This window comes from Lycium ferocissimum, chromosome 4 (genome assembly GCF_029784015.1).
Source record: "Lycium ferocissimum isolate CSIRO_LF1 chromosome 4, AGI_CSIRO_Lferr_CH_V1, whole genome shotgun sequence".
Lineage (NCBI taxonomy): Eukaryota > Viridiplantae > Streptophyta > Magnoliopsida > Solanales > Solanaceae > Lycium > Lycium ferocissimum.
Window position 1 is genome coordinate 39,512,188 of NC_081345.1, and position 15,034 is coordinate 39,527,221.

The following is a 15,034-nucleotide window of genomic DNA, read 5'->3' on the forward strand; positions in this document are numbered from 1 at the left end:
GCAAAGCCTCTTCATTAAATACCTTTTTTTTTTTCCTCCGCCATCTCTTATTTTGTTGATAGGAAAAGAATAGGCACTATCCATTGAGTAAAAAGAGAGCGTACTACAGTGATTCGGGCGGTTTGTGGCCCCTTTGAGAGCAGTCCTTTCCCCTTTTGATGAATTATGTTCTCTTAAAAACATAGAAAACGAGTTCGATTCAAACCCACCCAAATTATCTTCACATTAATACGCTCTATTTCGAAATTAGAAGAAATGGATTAATTTGGGATTGTTTAAGATAACATGGTTTCTTTTTTCAAGCTAAGATTTATCTAATTATAATCTTTTTTCTAATACTAACAGCTAACTTAAATAAATGTGGCGAACCATGGACTATGATACAAATATATCCATGTCTGAAACTACAAATGACATTAACAACTTTTGTTCAAAAATAAATAATGAATCTGAAGTCAATCGAACGAGAAAATGATAATAGCTACTTTGGCGAGGGAGTAGCATATTATAGCGTGCTCAGCCAATAAAGCAACCAAATATTGTGTCCGATAGTTTGGATACAAACTAGCAAAATTCTACACTGCTACAATAAGGATCTGAAAAATGATTATTTGGAATGTTCAAAACGCTGAGGTTCTTCTCTCGGTGCAAAAAAATTGTCCAGCACTTTCCTAAGCACGGATACCCCTGTTAAGACTCACCATGCGAGATCCGTCCATATGGCTTCCCCTAGCTGTGTTTGTCTGATATCGTGAACCTTGACCACCATGAGTTCGGGCCTGACCGGTCCGGTCCCTTGATGCTTGCCCTGAGGCAAATCTACCACCGGCATTATAACCTGTTCGGCCACCACTGCTTCCTTGCCTGCCTTGTTGGAAGGAGAACTCCTGCCACTTACCAGCCCCACCAGCAGCATAATCCTGGCCGTCCCTGCGCTTTAGTGGAAGACCCTCCAATGAACCCCCACCGATCCTGGATTCCATAGCTCTTTCATTAGTTTCTGATAGAATCGAGAGCTTTTCTGTCAACTGGAATGCCAAACCCTGCAATCTTGTATGCTCAACATCATGGAAGACCACACAGCGAGTTGGTTGATCCCAGCTTGCATGAAGCTCCTCACTGAGCATCATTTTGCTCACAGTGCTATGAACTTGTGAATCTGAAAGGTTAAACATCCCTGCAAGCTGATCTAAACTCAGAGAATTGTAAGAAGAAGAATATGTAAAAAGGTAGGTCCTCAATGCTTCTTCTTTGATTTTGGCTCTAAGCATCTCAAGAACACTATCTTTGTTCTTAAGAAGCCTCCACATATCAAGGGACTTGATAACATCAAAGGACTTCAGGAAATCACCCTGCCTGAGGGCTCTTGTTGCTGCCATTACGTGGTCCCTCACATTTTCAGGTGGGCCGGTGAAAGTTTGCCTCTCACTAATTTCAAGCAATCTCCGGAAATTCTTGCTTATGACCCTACGCTTTGTGTCATGACTATGGGCTGCCATGTTTGGTACCTCTAGTAGCATGGCACATATCAGATGGACAGCCTCAAGAAGCTCAAGATTTATATGCATATGATATGGCATCTGACGTCTCCGTTCCATCCTTTCCTGCCAAGGATCAGTGTAGATTTAATGCTAAGACAAGACAACAGTAGGAAAAATACCAAGATAAATAAGTTAGTAAGACAGATGACTATTTGGCTTATTTATACTGCAGTTAAGAGTTAGCAAGAATACGGCTTAACCCCTTTGCAAAGCCCTATTCGATTTGTCGTATTCCAAGCTTCACAATTCACTTTATACATAGTCGATGGAATAATTTCTTAATGATTTTATTAAAAATTAGCACAAATAGATTCCCTAATAGTGCCTAGTGGCTTATTCTCCAATGCGCCACTTGGCTTAATAATAAGCCTAACTAACCACCTTTTAATATATAGTAATAGCTTCAAATTTTCATATAAGGAATAATATTATACGACAAAGAATATTCATATAATATTACTCCTTATATGGTAATATTTGAACTACAAATATTCTAATTTCTTAGTAACACACAACAGTAATATGCAATTCTAATTATTAAAGAATGTCGACAAATATTTTTTCCCAAAATTAGTACAAATAGATTCCCTAGTAGGGTCAAGCGGGTTGTTGGCAACACGCCACTTGGCTTAATAATAAGCCAAACTACCCATCTTTTAACATATAGTATGATTCAAATTTCTTATATGAATATTTTTTGTCATATAATATTATTTATATGGTAATATTTTAATGATAAATATTCTAATTTACTTAGAACTGCATATTACAGTTGTGATACTAAGAAATTAGAATATTTGCAGTTCAAATATTACCATACAAGGAATAATATTATATGACAAAGAATATTCATATAATTTTATTCCTTGTATGAAAATTCGAATCAATTATATATTAAAATGTGGGTAGTTTGGCTGAAAGGACATGGTGCGGCTGCCAGCAAAAAAGAAAAGGCCCAACTTTAAGCAGTTGACCCGAAATATACCTTAGGCCCAAAATAAACTCAAGTTGTAGCCCATTTATCACAAAGAATAATGCATCACTATTCTTTGTGATAAATGGGCGATAACTTGTCTTTTTTTTTTTTTGGGCCTAAGGTATATTTCTGGTCAATAGCTTAAAGTTGGGCCATTTCTTTTTGCTGACAGCCACACCATGTCCTTTTCCCTATCATTAAGCCAAGTGGCCCATTGAGAACAAGTCACTTGACACTATTAGGGAATCTATCTGTTGGATTCTATGTGTACTAATTTTGAAAAAAATATTAATAATTATAATTGCATATTACAGCTTTGTTTTACTAAGAAAATAGAATATTTCCAGTCCAAATATTACCATATGAGGAATAATATTTATATGACAGGATATTCATATACCTTGTATAAAAATTCGAATCTATTATAAATTAGAAGGCGGGTAGTTTGACTTATTATTAAGTCAAGTGGCGTATTGAAAACAAGCCACTTGGCATTGCGAAGGAATCTATTTGTACTAATTTAGGAGCAACGCCTTCTCACAACAAGGTCCATGCTTCCTGATATCTATGGACCCTCCATCAATAACTTTAACTTCTCCCAATTTGCATTAAGCTTTATTTAGTTCCACTTTTTCCCAGGCAGCCTTACTAGTATCAAGTTCATTGAATTATTATTTTATAGAGACACTATGCCAGGTTTTAACCATCCATATACTACAATGATGATAGAATATCAAATCCAACAACCTCAAAATATGAATGCAGGATTAATTTAGAGCAGTACCTTCTCTCTCATTGTAAAACAAAACAAGATCACAAATACTTCAATCCAAAGGTATTCAAATATAAGGTACAGATTTTGCAAGCTATAACACACATTATCATCTTTTTTATAATTATCACATTTGACTGCTTACAAGGTTGAATACACTCCTAGTCACTATCATCTTCACAGTGAAGGCTTAAGAATCTGTTAGAATCTCTTCCTCTGAATTCCAATTTGATATCTCAAATTCAAAGCAAATAAACATAGTCAAAATTTTAAGGGCAGTAACTTTTTTTTTGTGTCTTAACATAGCATTATAGGCAGGAGTCCAAAGACAGGGATTGTGCCTTAACATAGCATTACAGGCATGGATATTCATTAAGGAAAAACAATACAACACTGGTAGGACACGCAGACAACCTCCCACATCCTTACCTAGCAAGAAAGAGCAAAACACTTGGGCTCCTACTAGTAGTAAGACACTAAGACATAAGAAAATGCACATAAAATGCCTATTCAACCATAATACCCATGATCCCACTGTTATTATTATTTTTTCCATTATTGTACTTGACACCACATCTGGAGAACGTGACAGTAAAGAAGATTGAATTTGCAATTCTGAAGTACGATAAAGCATGAATTTCCAAGAACAATAAAACAACATATGAGACGCAAAATAAAAGAAATTTCTCGCTTAAAGGAGCAAATACATGACATAGATACTCCCAAGCAGCAAAAAGAAGTACCTGTTCCGGGGTCTTCTCATGATATCTGCTTTGGGAGACACCTTGTGCAAGTAATTCCTTCACCCTGCCAGCAGAATACAGTTCAGAAAGGCAACCCTGGGCTTCTGCAACGAGTCCCACTCTGAATGCACAGAGACCAAGCTGAGCCATGGCTCTGTTAAAAAGTATCTGAGTTGAAATGTCCATGTGCTGGATATTATCCTGCAAGTGACTCATTAACAACAAGTCACGGGATACTGAAAACTCATCCAAGAGAGCATGATTATATATGTCACAAAGCATTGCACGTGCCTTGGTCCGCTCATCCCCATGTTTATAAATGAGCGAAACAAGGACGTCCATCAATGACCTGCTGCTCTCTTCAAAGGCAGGTTTCCTAGGCACAAGCTCAGGAGTCGGAACAAATGCTACTGGACCTTTACTCTCCTCAACTACCTTGTTCTCTTCAGCAGTCTCTCCCTCCGTTTCTCCTTCTGCTAGTTCAGCTAACTTCCTCATAGCATCATACACCTCTTGCGGTTTATAATAAATGAACTCAACCTGTTTAAGAGCCACTTTTGCAGAAGCCCTGTAGTCTCCTACACGCACTAAATAATCTTGGACATTTTGAGCTAGAACCAAGAACAATGGCTCATCCCTCAGCCTCTCGACATATTCACGAGTGTGTGGATCAATAACCTGCAAGCTCTTAAAGAATTCAACATCTATCCTTTCAACAAAGGCTACCAAGTTCCCCCAGATCCTTATTGTCCCTTCGTAGTCTGATCCTTTCTGGGTTTCATTCTCGTCGGGCTCCACCATGTCATCAACTACAATATTAGGGTATTGGGTTAACATGTCAAGTATGTTAAGCATATTCTGCACGCACTTTTTCCATACATTTACAGGCATGTGCCCACTAAGACTTGGATTAACATCAAACTGGGCAGAGACAACACTGAAAAGAATTTCAAGTTTCTGAGCTGGGGTCTTGGCCACCTTGGTCAAGAAGGTGAGCTGCTCGACCAATTCCATTCTTCCAGTCCCCTTCCTACCCCTAGAAGCAACAATTTCCTTGAACTTCTTGTTGACTGTATCCCATGTGATCTGACTTGGGTCCTTGAACTGTTTATCCATTAGTTTGTCTTTCTTGCTCAGCATCTTCTCCCACCCAGTACCAGTTCCTGATGTCTCATCAGCATCTTCATCTCCATCCTCTTCCTCATCGGATCCAGCTGCGATCTTTGTAGGATCCTCCTCAAATTCCTCTTCATCCTCATCCTCTTCCTCTTCTGACTCTTCATCGTCCCCGCCTTCATCCTCACTTACAGGAGGATTCTCCCTATATTTGTTGATCAACTCTTCATACTGCTTATTATTTTTTTTAAGCTTTTGTTTCATTGAGTTCAAGGCTTTCGCATTGCTACTGCTCATCTTCTTCTTTGCCTCCTTATTGGCCAAAGCCTGAGTCAAGAAGTCCTCCAGCATCACTAGAGCTTTGATGTACAGATTTGGAGCTCTAGCTGACTCTGTGATGCGCATGACCTTCTCCAGCTGCTTATTGATCTTGTCAAAGCTCTCTTGCAGACTGACCCAGTCATTGATCTTCATCGCATTCTTCATCTGATCAACTGTAGCTGACAATTCATCAAAGCGCTTGTCTTTGGCTGACCGGACAACACGCTTCTGCCCGTCTGACTCGTCGCTGTCACTATCACCCGCTGCCAGATATCTCGATCCAGCCGCTGTTGTGGTGGTCTCAGCTGGTCCCTCATCCTCCTGCTCATAATCACTCTCCTCCTCCTCCTCAGTGTCACTGTCACCGCCCTGTTAAAGACCATGTCTAAGATAAAGATTAACACATACAAGAAATAAACTCATGCATGTTAAGTACTCCAATTCCAAGGCTCACTAAGAAGTCCTTTCAGAAGAATGTGATTTATTTCAATTATATAAGATGAGTTGGTACAGAGGACGAAAGTTATCCACAAAAAAAAAAAGTTTTTCCCGTAATCATTCTCAGTTTTAAAAATAAAAGCAAATGGCATATTGCAATCGAACAAAGTGATGTTCTGTTTTAGAGAGAAGAATCATTCTCCCAATTTAGGTGAAAAGTATTTCTAACCCTTTATAATAGTTAAATGTAACCAAAGAATGAGAAAATATTTTTTCATCAAATAGAATGATTTGAAACATGTTCCACATACCAAACAAACCCTATATTCCCATGATACAAGATTGCTTTTCATAATAATTTCTTTTAGAAGAAATTTAGCTAATTCAGAAGAAACATTACAACAACAACAACATACCCAGTGAAATCTCACAATGTGGGGTCTGGGGAGGGTAAAATACACGCAGACCTTGCCCCTATCTTCCGAGATAGGGAGGCTGTTTCCGGAAGACCCAATTCAGAAGAAACATTATCACTACAAAATCTAAAAGAATGGTCAATAAACTGAACTCTTCCATTCTTAAAACAAAAAAAAAGGAAACAAATAAAAATAAGAGTTTTCCAAGAAAATTTTGAAAAGACAAATTAATTACCTGAGTCCAAAATCGTGAAGCCATCTTATTCACCAATAAGTTCTAACTGCATTCCACAAATCCAAATCAAAAATAAGAATAATGTATTAAATAAATCTACAATGAAAAAGCAAAATCATTAAATATACAAATAATTGAATCATAAAGGGAACAAAGAAGAAAGAGATGGAACCTTTACAGAATGCTAGAGTGAGGTTGAAACCCTAATTTGGAGAATCTGGAGTTTGAGTTTTGAAAAGGAGCCTTATTTTTGTTGAATTGGGCTGGAAATAAGTCGAACAGGTAGTGTAGATTATAAAGCTTGGGCCACCTAGTAATAGGCCCAAATATGTTTTGCGGAGTATTGGATTATTCCTTTTAACTCCTTGGAATCTCAATCCTAAACAAGTTAGGAAACATCAATACAAACTTATAAATAATATAATAAAAGTTGGGAAAATGACCTAATAATACTACTTAAGATTTTATATTACAAAATAGAAGAATATTTTTCCTTATTTACAGAACATACCAACAAAATTACAAAATATATCAGATTTGGGCTTAATGGAATACCCACGATTTTGGGCTTTATTTAGGAATAGAATCTGATTTTTAAATGTGGGCTTAATTTTAGGATACTTACCAATCAGATTCTTCTTCTTTTCAAAACGATCTCTCTCTCTCTCTTCCTCTACAAATGTTGATAGATTATGTATAAATTAATAATAGAAAGCTTTTGATTACTGACATGCGTATTAAATATATATAAAAGTGGGTCTATATCGTTTTGAGATATATATGATCACCGTGCATATGAAATCTGTAAAAATTATATATGCTGTAATTCTTAAATGTTAAAAACTAATATAGGGATGAAATTTGTATTAATATGATATATATAATTTTTGAGATATATGTGGTCACATTGTGTATGAAATGCGAATAAATTAGATATAAATTAGTCTTAAAATGTTTATGAAATGCGTATGGAATTTGGTTTGTATCAATTACAAAATTTATTATTATTATTAGTGTGTGTATATATATATATATATATATATATATATATATATATATATTCTCCATGTTTGAAGATGGAGCAAAATTACATTAAAGTTGTATTATACTTGTATGTTGAGTTGTATGAAAATTGTATTTTAAAGTTATATATTATATAATTAGTTCTATGAAATTTGTTTTAAGATGCATATTGTTGTACATATTTGAAGAATACAATTTTAATATCATTTTTATACAAATTTTATACAACCGAGAATTACCAATTAGAATGGACTTTCTGAGCAAAAGGTGGAGAAAATTAGGGAACAAGATCTGTTAATTTGAATGGGGAGAGAAAAGTGGATAAAATAAGGAAAGATCAAGGTGGAGAGAATCGGGGAACAATATCTTTTAATTTTAAGTGGGGAGAGAAAAGTGGATAAAATAAGGAAAGATCAGTTTCCTTCTGTTATTTCCATGATTGACGCCTCATTTGTTTCTTTGTGTTTTATTCACTGCTTTTTAATTTACCTGATTAGTATAGATTTTGTAAGAAAACTATTGATATATTTTGTAAACTGAAAAGTCTCAATGTTCTGTAAATATACCCTCTTACTATGTACATATACGTTTTTTGCCCATAAAAGTTTTCTAACAAATCTAAAATTTAGTTTCGACTAGTAGCTACTATGTATATGGATCTTCACCTTTCATTATCTCCAACTTTAGCTAAGTCTTCATTGATATAGAGCATTTATAAGTCTTTTGAGACAGCTTTCTTTCATGTGATTTTAGTTCCACCTCCTCCTTTTTCAATACATTCACTTATTGTATTTCACTCTAATGCACCTGTAGTTTGATGCAAAACATGTTTGAACTATCTCAAGCAACCTTCTCGCATTTTATCCTCAATGCATGCTATTTGCACCTTCTAGCTAATATGGTCATTCTTAATCTTATTTAATATGGTATGACCACACATCCATCTTAACATCCGCATTTCTGTAACTCTCATCTTGTGGATAAGTTGGACTTTAGCAGCCTAACACTTATTATCGTATAACTTTGTCGGTCTTATATTTGTTCTATAAAACATACACTTTTACTTTGGTAGGCATCCTTCTATCATGTAATAATCCGGTAGCACTTCTCCTTTAATTAATCCTATGAGTAACATTTCATCTATCATTTCATTCTCTCGAAATAACGAGCCTAAATATCTAAACTATTTGCATTTTAGCACCACAATCTCGTCTGACCTCACCCCAACTTCTTAACTTAAAAATAGTACATCTATAATATAAATCTTTTTGTGCCACATTTTTAAAATATGACTTAGGTTAAGCAAATTCACCTTCTAGAGTTGATTTAGTAGTTAAAGAGTCTAGCTAATTATTGCAAAAGTATTTACATTATCAATATATATATATAAGATATTACAATAAGACAATAAGGTCATCTAAAAAATAATTACAAGCGACTATTCAAAAAAGTAAAATTAAGAACCCGCAATAAAGCAAATAATTTTTCGCAATATATTAAATGACTCACAATAATATGAAAAAATTACATTATCAATATATAAGACAAAATTAGAAAGAGCTAGTGCTAAACATTTGCTTGCACACCTACTGCAAGTCATAATGAGAAGCTACTAAGCAAAGGGGAGTTTTCTTGTGCATCGTAATCCCAACAGATTCTTCCATATCCAGATCCTTAGCTAGCATCCCTTCAGGAAGTGACCAATCATAGTGAAACAATAGATTAGCAATTGCCAGCTCAACAAGTGGTATTGAAAAATTAATTCCTGGACATCCTCTTCTTCCAGCCCCAAATGGTAGAAACTCAAAATTTTGGCCTTTGTAATCAATCTCCTTATTCAAGAATCTCTCTGGCAAAAATATCAATGGATTTTCCCAGTATTTTGGATCAGTCCCAATTGCTTTCCCATTGATGAGAACTCTTGTATTTGTTGGGACTTCGTATTCCAATATTTTGCAACTAGAAATTGTTACTCGAGGGACTAATAATGGGGCTGGTGGATGAAGTCTAAGAGTTTCCTTGATGACTAATTTTAAGTATTCGAGTTTGCAAAGATTACTTTCTTGGATCTTGTTTTTACCGTTGGCAACTTGTCTTACTTCATGTTGAACTTTTTTCATGACTCTTGGATTTAATATGAGTTCTGTCATCGCCCATTCTATGGTTGCTGCTGATGTATCAGTTCCAGCTATAAATATATCCTGTCGTGCATAAATTAATGTTCGGTTCATAAAGATAAAACAATGACTAAGAATTTAGGCATCCTTCAAGATTCACAAGCTCTTTAATTTTTAGTGTAGACTGAAAGCAGAAATAACATAATTTAAAAGAGAAAAAACCAACAGAAGAAATTGAAGGATTAGAAAATTTGTATTTTGTTCTTACAAAATACCACGTATATATAGGGGAATTTTACATAAATGACTACACTTTGGGGGTTTAAAGTTTGCCATAACTACAGTTTCAATATTTACATTGCGTAGCTATAGTTTTTATGTTGTATTCAAAAAATGGCTCGTTCGTTGTATTCATAAAACTACTTAATTATTCATGAATACGAATAAATAAAAAAATTTCAAAAATTCTTTTAATCGTATTCAAGTCATATGTATTCAACTCACCGTATTCATGTCAAACGTATTCAACTCATTGTATTCATCTATAGCTACTTTTACATTGTATTCACTTTATTGTATTTAAAAATCAGAGGCAAAATCATTTTTTTTTTTTTTTGGATTTCTTAAATGAAAAACATTTTGGAGTCTAAAACCCCTTCTGAATCATTTTTTCGACATCCGGGAAGAAATTTGCTCGCACTCATACCGATCGATAAAGACGAGTCCGACACTTAGCAAGCACTACAAGCTTTATTATTGAGATTCAATCACGCCAAGAGACCTCGAGGCTTGCATATTGGATCTAGGCAACCTTAAATAGAAATCAATGTGTAGTGGTATTTATACTTAGCAAGCAGCATTGACTAAAGAGTTTTCTTCTGTAAAGGACGGGAAAGTGACTCCATTGAAGTAGTATTTAAAAAAATGAAAGAACTAGGTTGCTAAAGGAGAAAGAGGCTGAGGGAGAAGAGAGATATATATGATTTATGGAAAAGAATGATATGTTTGTAAGAAGATATAAAATGCATTAGTTACATTGTGTAATTGATATACAAAATTTAGCTATGAGATGTAATTAAAACAAAATATAGCTACTAAATGTAAATAACTTCTAATGTTTGCCACACCATGTAGATTTCCCTATATATAGCCTAATGTTCAACCGGCTAGTTCTGAAAACATTAAGTTTTGTACTGGTTAGTTTGACAAATTAATATAGTACTGATTAGTTTTGATCGAATTAATATTGTATTGGCTAGTTTGACAAAGTTAATGTTCTACTGGCTAGTTTTGATCATTCAAAGTAAGGTAAAACAAAGTAGGAAACTGAATAAGCACGTGTAAAAAAAAAAAAAAAAAAACATTAAAAATGTGACTGATGGTCTCGTGTTTAAGGGACAATCCAACCCACTATCTCGTGTGTGAGGTCAATTCCTTTTCTTGCTCTTTACTAGTCAATTAGAAGGATAATTGTTTATAAAATTAAAAAATGAGCTCTTCCTAATCAATGAGTAATGCTTTCATTTGAAATACTACGCTACCCACTAGTTTTTTTCAACAGTTGTCAGGTATTTTATTTTATTTTTAAAATTATAAATTTCACTTTTTATCGAAGGTTATCTTTAAATATTTTTTGAGTGATCTGGTAACATAAAATAAAATTATGCAATTTTGTATATAAGTTAAATTCTTATTAAAGAAGCAAAAAAGAAAAAGAAATAGAAAGGCCAAAAGTAGAAATAAAGGGCAAACTTACAGCAAGAAGGCCCTTGATGTGGTTATCGGGGAGAGGGACATCTTGGTTTGAATCCTTCTGAATTCGAAGCAACACATCAACAAGATCTTCATCATCCCTTTGTTTAATCCAACGGCTTGAATTTACATGATCTTCTATTACTTTGCCATAATACTTATCCAATTCCCTAAAATTCTTTTCCAATCTTTTATCTAGCCCATTAATTTTGTTAATCCATGCCATCTTAGGAAAATAATCGGCAACATTAAACTCACCCAACAACTCTTGTGTCTCATAAAGAATTTCATAAAACTTTTTCTCCCCATTATCATCTCTTTCATCACTTACTTTCCCAAAAGCCACACGACGAACAACGTTATTTGCTAAGGTTAGTGCCAACGCACTTAAGTTAACCGATGAGCTCAAAGAATTACCAACTTCTTGAACCAAATGGTTCACTTCCTCATCTCGAATTGCCTCGAAACTTTGTACTCTCTTTGCACTTAGCAACTCCAAGACTAGAGTTTTGCGAGACTCTTTCCAGTAATCACCTGTTAAATATGTCATTAAGTAAATAAAAATGTATACTCTTAACAATTTTATGTTTAATATCAGGTGGTACACAATCCAACGTGATATCAGAGATCAATGATGAAGTCAGGATTTTCGCTCATCTGAACCCAATACTTTTGATGCGGAACATAAATTTATCTATAAAAATTCACTACAATAGTAGTAAATAATAGATATGAATCCATAACTTTAAAAATTCATTGATTCAATAATAAGAACCTTAAAGGTTGGACCTATCGAATTTAAATCTCCGATCTACCTCTGATTAAGGGTAGTCAAAACTTAAAAAAAGTAATCACACGAAAAATTTAAGGGGATTCAATTTATAATATATACATAAAAAAAATTGCATCTAAACAATATAATTTTTCAGCGGAGGAATATCAATTGACACTCCTTTGGATAAGGTGGCTCCGTAATAATAATTACCCCAATTCATTGTTAATTTGTCCATATGAAAGAAAAAAATGAATAATGACCGCATGTGACTAGATATACTAAAAATATATAATTAAGTAAATAAAAATATGTTTAATTCTCTCCTACAGCTTACCATAGGGTGCAAAAGACACGCCACAAAAATTATAGGTAAGTTTTCTGGCAGAATATAAGGCAGGACGGCCAGAGAAAGCAATATCGTGTGTTCTAAAGATCTCTCTAGCAGTGTCAGCCGAGGAGACAACAACAGTTGGGATAGAACCTAATTGCAAGAACATAAAATCCCCATATTTATTGGAAAGTTCTTGAAGTGAACGATGAGGCAATTTTCCAACTTGATGAAGGTTTCCTAAAATAGGCAGTTTTCTTGGACTTGGAGGGAGCTTTTTTGCTTTGTTTTTCCTCTTTGTGAAAGACAGTATTAGGAACAAAAAGAGAAGGAGAAAAGCTAACAACTTCAAGAACACAAGGAAACTCATTTTTCATTTGCGGTTGGTAGAGGAGAGGTATCGAACTTTCTTATTATAGATGAGAAAACAACAGCCAGTTTGAAAAAATAACAGCCAATTTGGCAAGTATTTAGTGTTGAAACTCTGAATTGGCTGGCCAAGTGGACCCACTTGCTGAGAAGATAGAATTTACCGGTCCCTCTGTTTTATTTTATATGTTTTATATTGATTGGACACAAAACATATATAATAAAATAAAGAAGACTTACGAAGTTTATAGTCTGAATGAAATTTACGTAATATACCGATATATCATTTAAATCTTGTGATATATTAAACATATCAAAACATTGAAATTAGATAAATACTATGTAAAGAGTGAGATATTCCGTATTTAAAAAGAATATATATATATATTTCTATTATACAGAAGAGTAGAGAGGTGAACGATCAAGGGTGACATTGTAATTTCATAGTCAATATGAATAGTATTTTAGATATTTTCCTCTAAGCTAATGCATGCTTTTCCTGAACTTGCTCAGTGCAAACTTTTGACAGCCTCTGAACTTATGTATAGACATAGCTAGCCACGTGGCTTGACTAAGACAAAATTGTTTGGTAGCACACCAAAAATCCAGGCCAATATTCTATATTTTTACATTTCTAACATCTAATCATTAAAGTTTAAAACAGGTGGTTATACATTGATTTAAGTTCTCTTTTGGCTAAAGTTTATTTTATTCCATTGGCTCAATAAAACCTGTTTCTGGAATATTGATTAGAATTTTATTGATACTTGTACTTACTGATTTATTTTTATTCAGCGTTAAAAGAATTAATTAATAGAGGATAAATGTGAAATACAAAAATTATATACATACTACGTGTTAATAAAACAAATAAACTATTGCATTAAAGAACAATAGGACTGTAAAAACTTAGCTACGCCAATAGTTACATTAATTATCATGATTAAGTAAATTAATAAGATGAAAATATATAATAACTTAAATATAATTTTAGTGAAAGAAGTGCAAACACATATCATGCATTAATTGATTTTATATTAATATCCAATACAAAAAAAGTCAGAAATGTGTTGTAGTATGTTATAACGAACAACTAATCTCATGCAAGAATTAGAAAGACTCATTTTAGACGTCACATAAAGATATAACCGTCCCAAGTCTCTGCTCTCTATCTCTAAATCTGAATTTTCTCTATTATGCCTGGCTCTCTTTTATTTTTTCTAAAATCCTTTTTACTTTTTGATTTTTGAATGCTGAACAAACAATTTTCACTTTTAAAACATGCATATTTGGTAACCAAAGGAAGTCTTAAGGAGAATAGCAATTTGAATAATTATAAGATATTTAGAGAGAATTAATGTTTTTGAATACAACATCATGATTGTTAAGTTATAGTTTTATGTAATTTGATGATATCCTCTACTTATCAGATTACCCATTTGGTCTGTGCAAGTAAAAAGATTTTAATTCTTTCGCAAAAAGATAAAAGGGAAAAAATCGAAACAAAAAAATAAGAGGGAAAATCTTATCAAACTAATCGATATTTTTGGAACGATGAATATGCCTAAACCAAAGCTTACTAATTTATTGGATGTAACAAAGACTCGTTCAGTAACTGCTGGAATATGTCAAAACATGAATTACCGCCATCAAAATTAAGGTAAGGCAACAAATTATATTAGGAGTATAAAAAAATATGTAATATTGGATTCAACTGATTGGTTCATTCTTTGTAAAGTGACTACGCAAGCGTTACACTATTTAAAGTTGATTGTTACAAAATATAAAAGTATATAATTTTTTTAAAAACGGACTAATAAAATAATAATACCAAATGAATTGAACGGAAGGTGTAACAAATAGCATATTATTAATATGCAAAAAATTGTTGGGCCCGTGCCAGTATATATATATATATATATATATATATATATATATATATATATATATATATATATATATATATATATAAGAGAATAGTGAAGTTTTGTAGTCTCACATCCTCACAACTTCAATGAGGTACTTACATGTGGCTTTTTCAATTGACTTTTCCTTGTATATCTTTATTTTTCATTTGTTGCTCTCCTTCAATTTTTTAATACCGCTCCACAT

General features: G+C 33.6%; 2 protein-coding genes across 2 annotated transcripts; both read right to left on the reverse strand.

Annotated features, from left to right (window-relative positions):
• Positions 1-461: 461 nt before the first annotated feature.
• LOC132052846 (eukaryotic translation initiation factor 3 subunit C-like) lies at positions 462-6,612 on the reverse strand. The gene is made up of 3 exons (XM_059444547.1): positions 6,559-6,612; positions 4,033-5,838; positions 462-1,604 (listed from the first exon to the last, which is right to left on the reverse strand). The coding sequence occupies exons 1-3, from the start codon at positions 6,580-6,582 to the stop codon at positions 672-674; spliced, it is 2,763 nt and encodes a 920-aa protein (XP_059300530.1). The 5' UTR covers positions 6,583-6,612; the 3' UTR covers positions 462-671.
• Positions 6,613-9,053: 2,441 nt separating this feature from the next.
• LOC132052847 (cytochrome P450 71A9-like) lies at positions 9,054-12,999 on the reverse strand. Its single transcript, XM_059444548.1, has 3 exons — positions 12,560-12,999; positions 11,455-11,984; positions 9,054-9,782 (listed from the first exon to the last, which is right to left on the reverse strand). The coding sequence occupies exons 1-3, from the start codon at positions 12,921-12,923 to the stop codon at positions 9,168-9,170; spliced, it is 1,509 nt and encodes a 502-aa protein (XP_059300531.1). The 5' UTR covers positions 12,924-12,999; the 3' UTR covers positions 9,054-9,167.
• Positions 13,000-15,034: the final 2,035 nt, after the last annotated feature.